The 14,364-nt window shown below is 33.7% G+C and overlaps 1 protein-coding gene across 2 annotated transcripts in view; it reads right to left on the bottom strand.

The window, feature by feature from the left end:
• Positions 1 to 2,573: 2,573 nt before the first annotated feature.
• Positions 2,574 to 14,364, bottom strand: part of GABRG1 (gamma-aminobutyric acid type A receptor subunit gamma1) — a 92,982-nt gene continuing 81,191 nt past the window's right edge. The window contains exons 9-10 of one of the 2 annotated variants that reach the window (XM_045166296.1): positions 10,800 to 10,868; positions 2,574 to 8,832 (exon numbers count right to left, since the gene is read on the bottom strand). In XM_045166296.1, coding sequence (XP_045022231.1) covers positions 8,563 to 8,832; positions 10,800 to 10,868 — 339 coding nt within the window. In that variant the 3' untranslated portion in view covers positions 2,574 to 8,562. The remainder of the gene's footprint in view (positions 8,833 to 10,799; positions 10,869 to 14,364) is intronic. The other variant, XM_006056285.4, reaches the window with a different exon arrangement.

The following is a 14,364-nucleotide window of genomic DNA, read 5'->3' as shown; positions in this document are numbered from 1 at the left end:
TCATCCTATTTCTGTGACACGTTTTGGTAATTCTCTCAATATTTTGAAACTTTCCACTGTTTCTTTTGGTAATCTGTGATCAGTGATCTTTACTGTTACTCTTATAATTATTTGGTGGTGCCACAAAACATCTCATATAAGGTGGCAAACTTGATTGTTGAAATGATAACAAAAAACTGAGAATATTACATAAACCTAGTTGACAAAGCAAAGGTAGGGTTTGAAAGATTAACTTCAATTTTGAATGATGGTCTTCTTCTGTGTCTAAAAAGCTATCAAATAGCACTCCCTACCCTGCTTATTTAACTTATATGCAGAGTACATCATGAGGAATGCTGGGCTGGAAGAAGCACAAGCTGGAATCAAGATTGCTGGGAGAAATATTAATAACTTCAGATATGCAGATGACACCACCCTTATGGCAGAAAGTGAAGAGGAACTCAAAAGCCTCTTGATGAAAGTGAAAAAGGAGAGTGCAAAAGTTGGCTTAAAGCTCAACACTCAGAAAATGAAGATCATGGCATTTGGTCCCATCACTTCATGGGAAATAGATGGGAAAACAGTGGAAACAGTGTCAGACTTTATTTTTCTGGGCTCCAAAATCACTGCAAATGGTGACTATAGCCATGAAAGTAAAAGATGCTTACTCCTTGGAAGGAAAGTTATGACCAACCTAGATAGCATATTCAAAAGCAGAGACATTACTTTGCCAACAAAGGTCCGTCTAGTCAAGGTTATGGTTTTTCCAGTGGTCATGTATGGATATGAGAGTTGGACTGTGAAGAAAGCTGAGCACCGAAGAATTGATGCTTCTGAACTGTGGTGTTGGAGAAGACTCTTGAGAGTCCCTTGGACTGCAAGGAGATCCAATCAGTCCATCCTAAAGGAGATCAGTCCTGGGTGTTCATTGGAAGGACTTGATGCTGAAGCTGAAACTCCAATACTTTGGCCACCTCATGCGAAGAGTTGACTCATTGGAAAAGACCCTGATGCTGTGAGGTTTTGGGGGCAGGAGGAGAAGGGAACGACAGAGGCTGAGATGGCTGGATGGCATCACTGACTCAATGGACATGAGTTTGAGTGAACTCCGGGAGTTGGTGATGGACAGGGAGGCCTGGCGTGCTGCAATTCATGGAGTCACAGAGTCTGACACAACTGAGCGACTGAACTGAACTGAACTGAACTACAGAAATATAATTCTTGAAGAGTAAGTTGATATGGGGAACTCCATTTTTTGTCTTACTTTAAGAAATTGCTGCAGCCACCCAATCTTTATTAAACACCCACCAGTTCAGTCAGCGGCCATTAACATCTAGGTAAGACTCTCCACCAGGAAAAAGATTATGACTTGCTGAAGGCTCAGATGATGATTAGTATTTTTCAGCAATATTTTTAAGTTAAGGTATATACCTTTTTTAATAAACAAAACTATTGTACACTTAATAGACTACAGTGTACTGTAAATATAAGCTCACTATTAACTGTATTGGGAAACCAAAAAGTTTATGTGGCTCATTTTATTGCGATATTCACTTTATTGCAGTGGTGTAAAACTGAACCCACAGTATCTCTGAGGCATGCTGTGCAGTCTGTATTATATTTGATTAGATATCAGGGTAAATTTTTAGATCACTTTTAGCACCTGTTTAAAATGTATCAGCTGACATTAAGTCCACATTAGATAAAGATTATGTTCTTACTGAATAATATAGGATTTCTGTGCCTCAAACACAATTGAGTAGATGTTTTTTTCTTAAGTTGAAATGCCTCTTTAGGAAAGCAATCTTGTTCTAATGTTGAAATATGAACAATTATGTTGTCATCAGAGTAGTTCCTTGTAATTGAAAGAGAAGCATCTGTACAACTTAAGGTACATATGTTTCTTTAGGTATGTGAGCTTAGAGAATGCATTTAACATATTGATCCTCAATTTTTCCATCTGTTACATATAGCTCTTTACTTTGAAGACTAGGCTATTCATATATAATGCACTTAAAGTTTTAGACACATGGCAAGTGCTCAGAAAACGCTAAAACCTCCCACATCTTATTCAGTTTTTTATAGAAACAGCATTGGACGTTAAAGAAGAATCACAAACTCCCCTCCTCCGTTTTTTAAAGTACTATATTTTAGTGGTAGAGAATGTTCCTTCACTAGCTGTTTCCTCAAATGAAATAATACATTTTCATATCAGGGTATTTGGAATGGCCTGGGTATTAATCCTAGCTAATATATATTGTTCTCATTGATTCATGTGGGGAATACTATCTGGCTGTTTTGATTAAGATGAAATCACAGGTTGTTAAAATAATCCAGAGATTCATTGTCTTTGCAGTGAGAATCATGCATAAACATTAACTATCTTTGCCTAAGCTTTTAGTTCATTTAGCTTAATTCATTTTCTGATCTCTGTGTCAAAGAGAAACTCTTAAATTTATTTCCTTAATTGGAAAAAATGAGAAATAACATTATCAGAAATTAACTTCTATGCTAAAATCATAATTACAGATTCAGAACCAAAAAAGTGACCTATCTGTATGAAAACTGCAAAAAAGACCCACTGTAAGAGAATGTAACTTTTTGTTTCATAATAAGTTACTGCATTTATTTGCACTTAGAATCATTAAAGGACAGAAGGCTGATAAACTGAGATACTTTTGGCACACACTCACAGAATGCTCCCCAAAATGATGTCAGAAGCTGACAACAGAAGCCATTGCAATCACAAGCCATAAAATTTTATTATACAAAGTGACTATGTATGGACACAAATAACTGTTATTACAGCGGTTTATCAAGATCCAAACCATTTACATTTAAATCCTCTATACTTAAAAGTCTTTTAATTAGTAACTCTTTTCAGCTTAACTGCATTATAGTTATCACAGGCTCATCTTAACTATTCACAGATTCAAAGGTACCAGGTACATTCCATTGTCCAACAATAATTTATTTTGAGACAAATATTTCAGAAATTGTTTGAGATTCAGAAATCAACTTCCTGGATCTGTCTGGTCACTCAGCCACTTATTTCTACTCACGCTTCTCCTTCCTTCCTCTCTTTGTCCAAATATAGTATTTTTCCTTAGTTAGAAAGAAGAGAAAGTTACTTGAAGAGAAAGCCCTTTCAGTGAAGGAACAGATTTTTACAAAATAATAATAATTTGGACAGATTGTACTTCAGGAGATTATTCTTTTTTGCCATCCCTAATGTGGGAAAAACTTAGATCAGTAGGAAAAATAAGCATTTGATTAAAATGTTACAAGTAACAACAAGATCATAATACATCCAAAATTACCTTGTAATGTTTTACTGTCAGTTTACACTCACATACCTACTATGCAATACAGGATCCCCTTTCCTACCCACAGCACGTCACTTAGTTAATATTGTCTGTTAATCACAGCTTCTTGTTTGCCATTTTTTTTCCTTTTATTTCAGGATCTATCTTTCCCCCTACTCCACTGAATTTCTATTCCTAGCATACTGACCTTCATTCTCTCTCCTTCCATGTATTATAGTAGAAGCTTCCTAACTGGTTTTTCTTATTCTAAGCATCACACACCAGTAGGATGAAACTTTTATGATATTAATAATGATGCTTCTGTACTCACGTAACATCATAAACTCCTCAAGAATTGGTATCACCCAGTTAAGTTCAGTAGCTCAGTCATGTCTGACTCTTTGCAACCCAATAGACTGCAGCATGCTAGGCTCGTATCACCCAGCCCTCTGAAATTTGTATTCTTGCCTCTCTATCATGGGGCTAGACCTATCTATCTAGCCTCATCTTTGCTTGTCCCTGTATGAATTTTAACCTTCAATTAAAACGAACTTTTATGTGTACCCAAATAAAAGCAAACTTTTATTTGATTCTGCTTCTTTATTCAAGATGTTTACTCAACTGGAAAATGTGTTCTCTATTAACCTCACCTATTGACATATTGAATTCTCAAACTCCCATTTCTAAGCACATATTCTCCAAGAAATTTTCTCAGAGTTACCCTCCCTCCCTTAGATTATATAACTCATCTTCTGATGATATGATAATTTTCCTAAGGAAAGTTCATTTTTATATTCCCTCTTGTACCTCATTACCTTATACATAGGAAGTACTGCATAAATATTTGAATTAAGTTAGGTTCTTTTCAAAATGAAAACACAAGAAAAGCAGACCTGACCTTACATTGACTAGAGTAGTGTGGTCAATAGTGTCTGGAAACAACATTTAGAAAATTTTGTTAGAAGGTTGGGAATGGACTTTACTATGGTAAACTAAAAGTAAAGTAAATGGACTTTACTATGGTAAAGTTTACTATGCTTTGTCAAGGGCTCTACAGCAGCAAAAACCATGATGACCAATAGAAACAATAGCAGGTAAGTCTGGACTTTGTTTGGTGTGACAGAGTTACATAAATTTGATGATGTAAAGAAAAATAGCTTGGTCAGAAATTATTTTCAAAATGTTATTCTTGGGACAAATGCTAAATCATTAAAGGTCTATGGAACCACTTCACTTAAACTCCAGCACTAAGATCAATGGAATATTGTAATTGCAAATGTGGTATCTTGCTGAATTTTTCAAGAGTGAAAATAAGCACTGGTATAAAACTTTGGGAACTTCCCAGGTGGTTCAGTGGTAAAGAATCTGCCTGCCAATGCAGGAGACACAGGGGGCACAGGCACAGTCCCTGAATCAGACAGATCTGGAGGAAGAAATGACAACCTGTTCCAGTATTCTTGCCTGAAAAATCCCATGGATAGAGGAGTCTGGTGGGCTACAGTTGATGGGGTCATAAAGACTCAGACATGACCAAATGACTGAGCAACAAAAAATAAACCGATGATTTTATACATGTGTTTGTTTATTTATTATGCATTTATTCAATTATTGGTAATCAATTTAAATTTTAAACTCAAACATATCATCTGATCTAAATCTCTTGCATAATCAAAGTACGAGATGCCTTTCTTCACAACACACTTGACTTGAAATACAATTTCACATCTTACAGTTATGGGCCCTTGATATGGGAGTCCTGTCAATCATTATTTTTGATGTTGAATCCTTAGAAAGGATGTAGCTCTCAATATGGGTCTTGTTATTAAGCTGAAATATAAGATATTTTATGATTAAATTTAATATCAGAATATGGGAACACACTAAAGGGGGAAAAAACCCTGGGGGTTGTTTCTATATTTACCCACATTTATTGTGAGAAGTGCAATGCTAGTCGCTCAGTCGTGTCTGACTCTGTGACCCCATCAACCATAGGCTGCCAGTTTCCTATGTCCATGGAATACTCCAGGCAAGAATACTGAAGGGGGTTCAGTATATTTCAGTATACTGAAATACTGAAGCTATTCCCTTCTCCAGGGGATCTTCCCAACCCCTGCCTGCAATGGGGAATGAACCTGAGTCTACCTCATTGCAGGCAGATTCTTTACCATGTAAGCCACCTGCTGCTGCTGCTGCTGCTAAGTTGCTTCAGTCGCGTCAGACTCTGTGCGACCCCATAGATGGCAGCCCACCAGGCTCCACTGTCCCTAGGATTCTCCTGGCAAGAACATGGGAGTGGGTTGCCATTTCTTTCCCCCATATTTATTGTACTTTAACCTAAAGTTAATAAGTTTTAAAAACTCCTTAATGAAATCTATGTCTTTAAAATATAATGTATCCAATGAATTGTCTAATTTCTGCTTATATTAAACACCTTCTATATAGCTAGATTTACTCTTGAATTATGCTCTTTCCCTACTGAATTCTCAGAAAATCTAAGTTCTTTTTTTTTTTTTTTTCAGAAATGACTTGAAATTTTAGGAATTTGATTTCAATTGAGTCTATCTATGCAGTTCAAAAATAGATGAAATATTTTCATGCACCCATAAATCCAAGAGAATAAAATCATCCTAGTCACGACTTTCCTTTTCAATACTTCTAGATCCTGGTAACATATTTAGAGGATAGTGCTATGTGAATTAACACTTCTCCAAATTATTTTAAGTCCCTCTGGTCCAATTATCCTTTCTCTATCTATATCTTTTTTTTTTTTTTTTTTTGGTGTATGTTATTCGGTGTATATTTAAACAGTCAGAAAACACAAGTACCAGAGAATCCAATAAAATCAAGATGTAAGTCACCTGGAGAAAGAGGAGGAATTTTTTTTTTTTAAGAATTCTTTCTTAAGATAATAAAGCTAATACTTGAAAGAAGAGAGAAACGGGGTTTAGACTGCATTTCCTTTTAAAGTAAGATTTCCTTGATTTCTTTAAAAATAATCTAATTGCATCTTCTTTTCACTCTCATTTTTAAAAAGAATAAAATTTGTACACACTTCCTTTTCTGATATGCATGTTTAAATAGAACTTCTCAGAATACCACTGGCTTTGAAAACAAATCACATGTCTTGATGGTATATACAATGAATGTACATAGAAAAGTATCTGTCGTATTTTTATCTAATTTTTATCATATTTTATTTTCTCTTATTCACAATGTGAAAATTGTTAATAGTGAAGTCAAGTTAATGGAACACTTTGAGAAAAGCAAAGTTGTTCATATTAATTTTTAAGAATTTTGAAGTATGGTCATGCTCAGATAGACTTGAAAGAACAGCAGAATTAAAACTGCCCCCATGATAATGAGCAGGCCAGAGCTTAAAACATGGAAATACCCATGATACATTTTAGTGAAATGATTTATTCTTCATTGGTACTTCATTTTTCATTTATCTTTAAATGAATGCTTACTTTAAGAATATCCGTCAATATGCAATGTTATAAAAATGAAAGCATGAGCACTTTGTAAGTGAATATATACATGGCCAAAGTTTAATTTGGCTCTCCATTCAAAAAAAGCAGTGTCGGTGGATATTTGGGCAATATCACTTAATTCATGGTTACTTTTCCCCAAGATTTATAAGCAAAGTGAAAAAATTTAGATGTAGGCTGGTGATACAAAATGAAATATACTAGACTGAAAAAAACCCTATATATTCTAAAAACCTAAGTAATACCATGCCAGAGCATAATCATGTATTCATTAACCACATGGTGTCAAGTGCACAAGGGATAGCTTCCTCCACATACCATAAGATGGGTCAGGACCATAAAACACTTTGTCCTGATGGTTGCTGTTGACAATGGAACCAATTTTTAAAGGCTACCCCTCAAGATCACCCTGGTGATTTTCCAAATGATTAGGTGATGGTGAATGAATAGGGAGTTCTTATAAATAATTGATATGCCAAACTAGTTACAGGAATATAGTAATTAAAGCCTGAGTTTAACTCATCTCTTAACAAAACAGACATTTGGAAACTATTAACCAACAGGCTCTAAACTATAGTAAGATTATTTTTGTTCCTGTCTCTCAGAATTGAGAGTTCCATACACTCATTTTCATTAGAGGTACCTCTAACAGAATTTCACCTTTAATATAATTTCTGTGCCTGCTCACATTTTCTAAAAAAGAGAATGTCATTACAATTTATAACAAACTCATAAACCTGCCCAAGTTGAAATTTAGGAACTGGAAAAGATGATATGCAACACAGGCCTGAAACTGTTTTTCCAGAATATTATTGGTCTGAAAAATGTTAATAGAATGTACTTAAGACAATATCCTCAAATTGAATTTCAAATCATTTGCTGGATAATATTCTTTAGCCACATGAGTAAATACAAGCCCTGTTCCTCAATGTTAGTTGTCGTTAATTTAAGGAATATAGCACTTTTGTAGAAGGTTAAGAAAAAGTCATTTAATTTCAGGTTGGTAGATCTAAACATTTCAGTATTAATCTCTTTGTTCTTCATAAATGCCATGAAACAGAGAATAAAATGGTTAAATGTAATATTTTTCATTTCTTTTCACCTTGTATTTAAGTGTCTTTGACAGTTTCCATCCTAGTTTGCAAGCCACCAAACCTAAATATTTCATCAGGAAATGAACTAGATTAAAGGTAAGCTAAAAATTGGCTTTTTCTTCTTTAAAAAATAAAAATTGTAAAATTAATTTGTTTGGAGGAGTAAAGCTTCTTAGAAATCAACCCAATGAAATCATGGTTTACTGTTTTCAACTAGTTCTATTCCAAACAAAGCATAAATATAAAAAGCAAAAAAAAAAATCAAATTAACAATATTTTCTAGGCAAAAACAGATTACATATTATTAGGCATTAGATTAGGCTACCATTACAAATGATTGGTTAAATTTAAATAAAATTTGTAATAAATTATTCCATCTTTAAAATATGAATCACAGAACTCATAAATTCAAACTCCTAATAGGATATATGCAAAAATAAAGAAAATTAAAGTACAAATATACAATACTATTTTAATAGACTGAATTTTGCAATAATCTGCTTTTTATAAAGTACATTAAACTGAAAGCTGCTACTGTATTTACCTATGAAAGCCATAAAATAGGTAAAATAACTATTCACATTTAAACCATTGGTTTCTCTGCATTTTGAATTCAAACTTCATGCAGTATTGAAGGACAGTAGATTATATTGGATTTAGTCAGACTTCTTTTTCATTTTTCCTAGTAAGTAGAATTTATAAGTAAAGATAGCCAACCCAATAAACCAGATTGAACAGGGCAAAAGCTGTTGGGAAAAATATTCGAGAATAGGAATCAATTTTGGCAATGCGTATGTGTATCCTCCCTTCCCTCCACGATCCTGTTCTGCAGTCTTCAAAGCAACAGAAGAAGCTGGCACAATCTTTGCCCTCCAAACACTGGTAGCCATAATCATCTTCTCCTTGTGGCAGAGAAAGGCTATTCATTGGAATCAGAGTAGATCCAGGATGGAGTCCAGAGGACATCTGAGTAAGATAATAAATGAGTGTTGAGAAAAAAAATAGCATAAAAAAGATTAATATGTCCCCTCAAGGTAAACTCTAAGAGTGATATGCAGTAAAAAAAAATCATATTTTGCAAAAATAAAACAAATATTCAATCCTAACATCTTTTTTAGACTATAATTTACCTTGTAGCATATACCAATATTATTTTATATTCCAAAGATTTTGAAGGAAAAAGACATTAAAAAATGAAATATATTTTATACCTTTAAAAAGATGATCTACTAAATTATTTTTGACCATGAATCTAATTCTAAAATGAGGATAAACTATATTTTCTATGATATTTTACAGTAAAATATTTACAATACTATAAACATGTTGGTTTGCTGTGGTTATATTCTGTACTGTATTTTAGTCATAATGAGAACAAATAATAAAGATTGACAAGTTGGTATTAATTTTCTTACCACTTAATACCTATATAGCATATGTTCCAATGTTAATCAGAGTGAAAGTGGTTAAAATACAAGATTGTTAGTATCTGATTTTGATAAAGCAGAAAATTTTAAGAAGGTGTAAATTAATAAAAAATATTTGAGGTCTGGAGTTGTGGATAAGCACAAAGAGTTAAAAACTCAGCCTGGAAACAACTGATATTCAAAATTTTGCTCATTCTACCACAATCCGTCTCATTCCAGTCCTCCCCATAGCTGGGGAAGAATTACATTAATGAATGCTTAAATAAAATGGCAGGTAAATTATGAATGAAAATTGCCATCTTTAGTAACCCTTATTCTTCAGGACATCCACATATTTCAGGGGTTATTTTACTGTGAATCTCACAATATAATATAATCAGTGGTTTTATTTTGTAAACACTGAATACAATGCTGACATTATAACAATTGTTTTATCCTGATTTTAAATTTGAATGAAAATGTTTATAAAAAATTTTCATCCTAAATTCTGAAATAAATCTCAAAACTATGAAAATTAAACATGGAATGAGAAAGATGTAGAAAATTAAGCAGACAAATGAGAATTTAAAAACATTTGGACCTATATTCAAATCCACTTTATTTCTAAAATAAACATAGAATCTGAACCAATAAATATTAAACATTCAGTAGATACAAAAAGAAAATAATCACATTTAATGATGTTTTTAAAAGATAAATCCATCACACAAAGTATACTATCCATATTAGAAACAAATTGTGCAGTCCAAAGATAAACAATGCCCTAAAAACAAATAAATGTGTGACTGAACTTGTGCACACGTATCATGAAAAACAGAAGCAATATATTATTATATGTTAATGATGATCTTCTGAGATTGATACTTGGGCATACTTGACTAGACTCCTAAATTTTAGTGGAGCACTAACTTATGTAAAAAATTGAGACAAATTTGTATTAATTTTCTTATCACTTGATACTTAAATAGCATATGTTCCAATGTTAATCAGAGTGAAAGTGGTTAAAAGATAAGATTTTTAGTATGCAATTTCAAGGCTATAAGACATAAAGCACATTCCCTTTATCACTCAGAACTGCCATAAATGGAGACAGTGTGTTTGTTGGAAGATATCAATTTTGTATGAGAAGGATGATCAAACATAAAAGTGCACAAAAATGGAGGAAAACTGCAAATGTTTCACTTAAAATATGAACCAATCCCTGGTGGCCAAAATCATGGAGAACATCTATTGCAGAGACACTTCAGATTGATGGTTTTCTAGTTTCCTGCTATCTCCCTCAAAATGCCACTAATCATAAATTGAAACTGTACTTCATTGAATGATGAACGTGACTTGAAGTGAATTTTGTATGTGCTAAGAAAAATAACTAAAGAGTTGATACAGTATCAGCAAAATAAAATATTTGTGATATACAGATTTGTAATCTGGAACCACTGAAATATGAATTGGAAAAGTATAAACATTATAAACTTTATTTATCTGAAGTACAACTGCATAGCCTACCTTATAATTTCTCAAATAAAGATCCTGATGTCCACCCAAAATAACAAACATTGAGAAAATAAAATAGACCTGTTTAAATAATATAAAGAAAACAACAATCAAATAGAATTTTCTTTTACTTCAAATGATGTAGTTTTGAGAATATACCATCTTTTTGTTATTTCAAAAAAATCATTAAGAATATAGCTGAACTTAACATTTTGAGAAATCAATCCCATTCTATTAAAGATACATATGTATCTGGTTATATACTAAATACTCTATTACTAATAGTTTAATCATATAGTTAATATACAAAATATACTTTAAGCACCAAGGCCAATACTTACTATTTAGATCATATACTACTACCATTGATAATATTTAGTATTAGCAATTAGCAGACATTGCAGACATTATTAGGTCATGTTATTGACCTAATATTGAATATTGACCTAGTGAAATATTGACTAGTATCACTATTATTAATTTTTCATCAAAAAGTTACACATGAGAATACTTAGTTAATTATCAGTCAAAATTTCAAATATTATGAAACTATATTAGTGTTAAAATAGATGTGAGGTAGATTTTCGTCAGAGTTGTCAATCTTGGTACTTCAAGAACATAGAAGTTAATGTAAATAATTATCAGAGGAAAGTACAAAATAGAAAGTTAAAAAAACAAACAAATAAACCTAATTCTGAGGGTTGAGACCAAGGCTGATAAGCAGAGAACTGTTTTTTCACTTGTACATTTATACATTGTTTGATTTGTTCATTTGTTTCAACCATACGCAAGTAAGCTTCTTTACTGTATTTCAGATTTCACCAATATCAAATAATCATTTCTGGGAGCTTTGCCGAATACCATTATAGGAAAGAAAGTTTATAATTGGTGAAACTGTGTATTGATACAGCTTTTCATTATTTTTGTGCTCTAAAAGGTAGAGGATTGCTTATTTATAAAGATATGATATATATTAGCTGAAGAATGGGCTGTGGGTTGGGTACTGTGGCCAAAACAAATACACACACACACAAATACCTTTCACACTGTATTTCCACTCTTATATTCTAGTGACATTCTCAGTAATATATTACATCTTGAACTTTTGCAGTAGTCTTTATCTCCTTGCTTCTTTGGTAATTCAAAAGCATTCCATGCTACTTAAAATTGTCTTTCAAAAATACAGAAACAAATATGCCATCTTTTTGAAAACATTCATAGCTTATCAGTGCTGACAGGGCAAAATCTAAATTTCTTAACCCTGTGCTGGAGACTTCAACATCTTGGCAATAAACAACTTTTCTATCCCCAACTTGGCTTAATTTCTTTCCTAAGATTCCTATTTTTAAACCAGCATTGTCCAGAAGTTTCTACTAGTTACATGTGGCTATTAAGCACTTGAAATGTGACCACTGCTACTAAGATTTACATTTTAAATTTTTGGTTGTTTTTAGTTAATTTAAATCAACCTAGCTAGTGGTTATTGCATTAGACAAAGAGCTTGAGAAACACACCAGTCTACTTTTTATTCTTATATGTAAACCTCAACCTGGATTACATGGTTCCTTCTCTCAAATGTTCTTACTAATTTGTTTCCTGAAAACTGCAATTTATTCTTCAGAGAACTACTTCAAAGATGTCATGCTTTCTTTGTAGTTTTCTCTATCAAATTCCCACTTGGAAGAATTAGTTTACATACACTTTGAATAAATTATTTACAGTGAAATGAGAGAAGCCCACCCACTACACTGTCACTCACAATGGTATAGCTCCTTCTCAACACTATGTGCTTGTTAGTGTTTTACAAACTACATTACATAATGTCTCAGGATTCCTTCTGTGCATGAGACAGGCCACTTAGTTTGGACTCCGTGGTGGCTATCTCTATTTCAGTAAGAACATCTTCAAATATGCTTAACTTATATATGTCGTAGAAAATATTTTGCTGCTGAAAAGGTATTTGAAACCAGTTATCTAACTTATACTTCCTTACAGTGTCTTTGTTTACTTTCGATTTTTACATTGGACTGTTATTTGTACTGTATTTCTTATCTTCTGTTTATATTTCTAATTCATTTTTCCACAACTAGATTTACAGAGCCCTGAAAGCAGAGAACACATTCTGTCATTATTCTCTTCATAGTGTCTTGTCCATTCTTAGTCACTCAGTTGTGTCCAACTCTATGCAACTCCATGGACTGTAGCCCACAAGGCTTCTCTGTCCATGTATTCTCCAGGCAAGAATACTGAAGTGGGTAACCAACCATTCCTATCCAGAGGATCTTCCTGACCCAGGGATCTAACTTGGGTTTCCTGCACAGCAGGGAGATTCTTACTTCAGAGCCACTAGGGAAGCCCATCTTGTCCACTGTTGGTGAAATAAACTTCAAACATTTAACATTTCCACCAACTGAGAGATTACAAATAAGAAAGTTCCATCCTTAAATGGGTATACCAGGCTCCTAATATAGGTATAAAATAGTTTTCTGGTATTTTTATCATCAAAGGGCTGAATATTTGAGTTTTAAAATGAACAACTCTTTATTTGGATTGTTTACTACCATTGATTTTCTGAGATCTTTACCTCTTTCATAGGGGATCTTGATTCTATAATTCAGTATATTTAGTATACTAGATTTAACTGAAAATGGATATTGATACAAACATACCTGAATCATATTCTCAATGAATAGAAATAAAATCCTATTAAAATATATTCAGTTCAGATGCTCAGTAGTGTCTGACTCTTTGTGACTCCAGGGACTACAGCAGGCCAGGCTTCCCTACTGTCACCAACTCCTAGACATTGCTCAAACTCATGTTCATCCAGTCAGTGTTGCCATCCAACCACCTCATCCTCTGTTGTCCCCTTCTCCTCCTGCCTGCAGTTTATCTCAGCATCAGGGTCTTTTCAAATGAGTCAGTTCTTCATACTAGGTGGCCAAAGTATTGGAGTTTCAGCTTCAACAACAGTCCTTTCAATGAATATTCAAGACTGATTTACTCTAGGATTAACTGGTTGGATCTCTTTTCCATCCAAGGGACTCTCAAGAAGCTTCAACACAATAGTTCAGTTCAGTCGCTCAGTCATGTCTGACTCTTTGTGACCCCATGAATTGCAGCACGCCAGGCCTCCCTGTCCATCACCAACTCCCAGAGTTCACTCAAACTCACCTCCATTGGGTCAGTGATGCCATCCAGCCATCTCAGCCTCTGTCATCTCCTTCTCCTCCTGCCCCCAATCCCTCCCAGCATCAGAGTCTTTTCCAATGAGTCAACTCTTCGCATGAGGTGGCCAAAGTACTGGAGTTTAGCTTTAGCATCACTCCTTCCAAAGAACATCCAGGACTGATCTTCTTTAGAATGGACTGGTTGGATCTCCTTGCAGTCCAAGGGACTCTCAAGAGTCTTCTCCAACACCATAGTTCAAAAGCATCAATTCTTCAGCAGTCAGGTTTCTTCCCAGTCCAACTCTCACATCCATACATGACTATTGGAAAAACCATAGCCTTGACTAGATGGACCTTTGTTGGCAAAGTGATGTCTCTGCTTTTGAATATCTTATCTAGGTTGGTCA

The sequence above is a fragment of the Bubalus bubalis genome, chromosome 7 (genome assembly GCF_019923935.1).
Source record: "Bubalus bubalis isolate 160015118507 breed Murrah chromosome 7, NDDB_SH_1, whole genome shotgun sequence".
NCBI classification, from domain to species: domain Eukaryota; kingdom Metazoa; phylum Chordata; class Mammalia; order Artiodactyla; family Bovidae; genus Bubalus; species Bubalus bubalis.
Note: the sequence above shows the minus strand (reverse complement) of the source record. Positions and strands in the feature narration are given on the sequence as shown.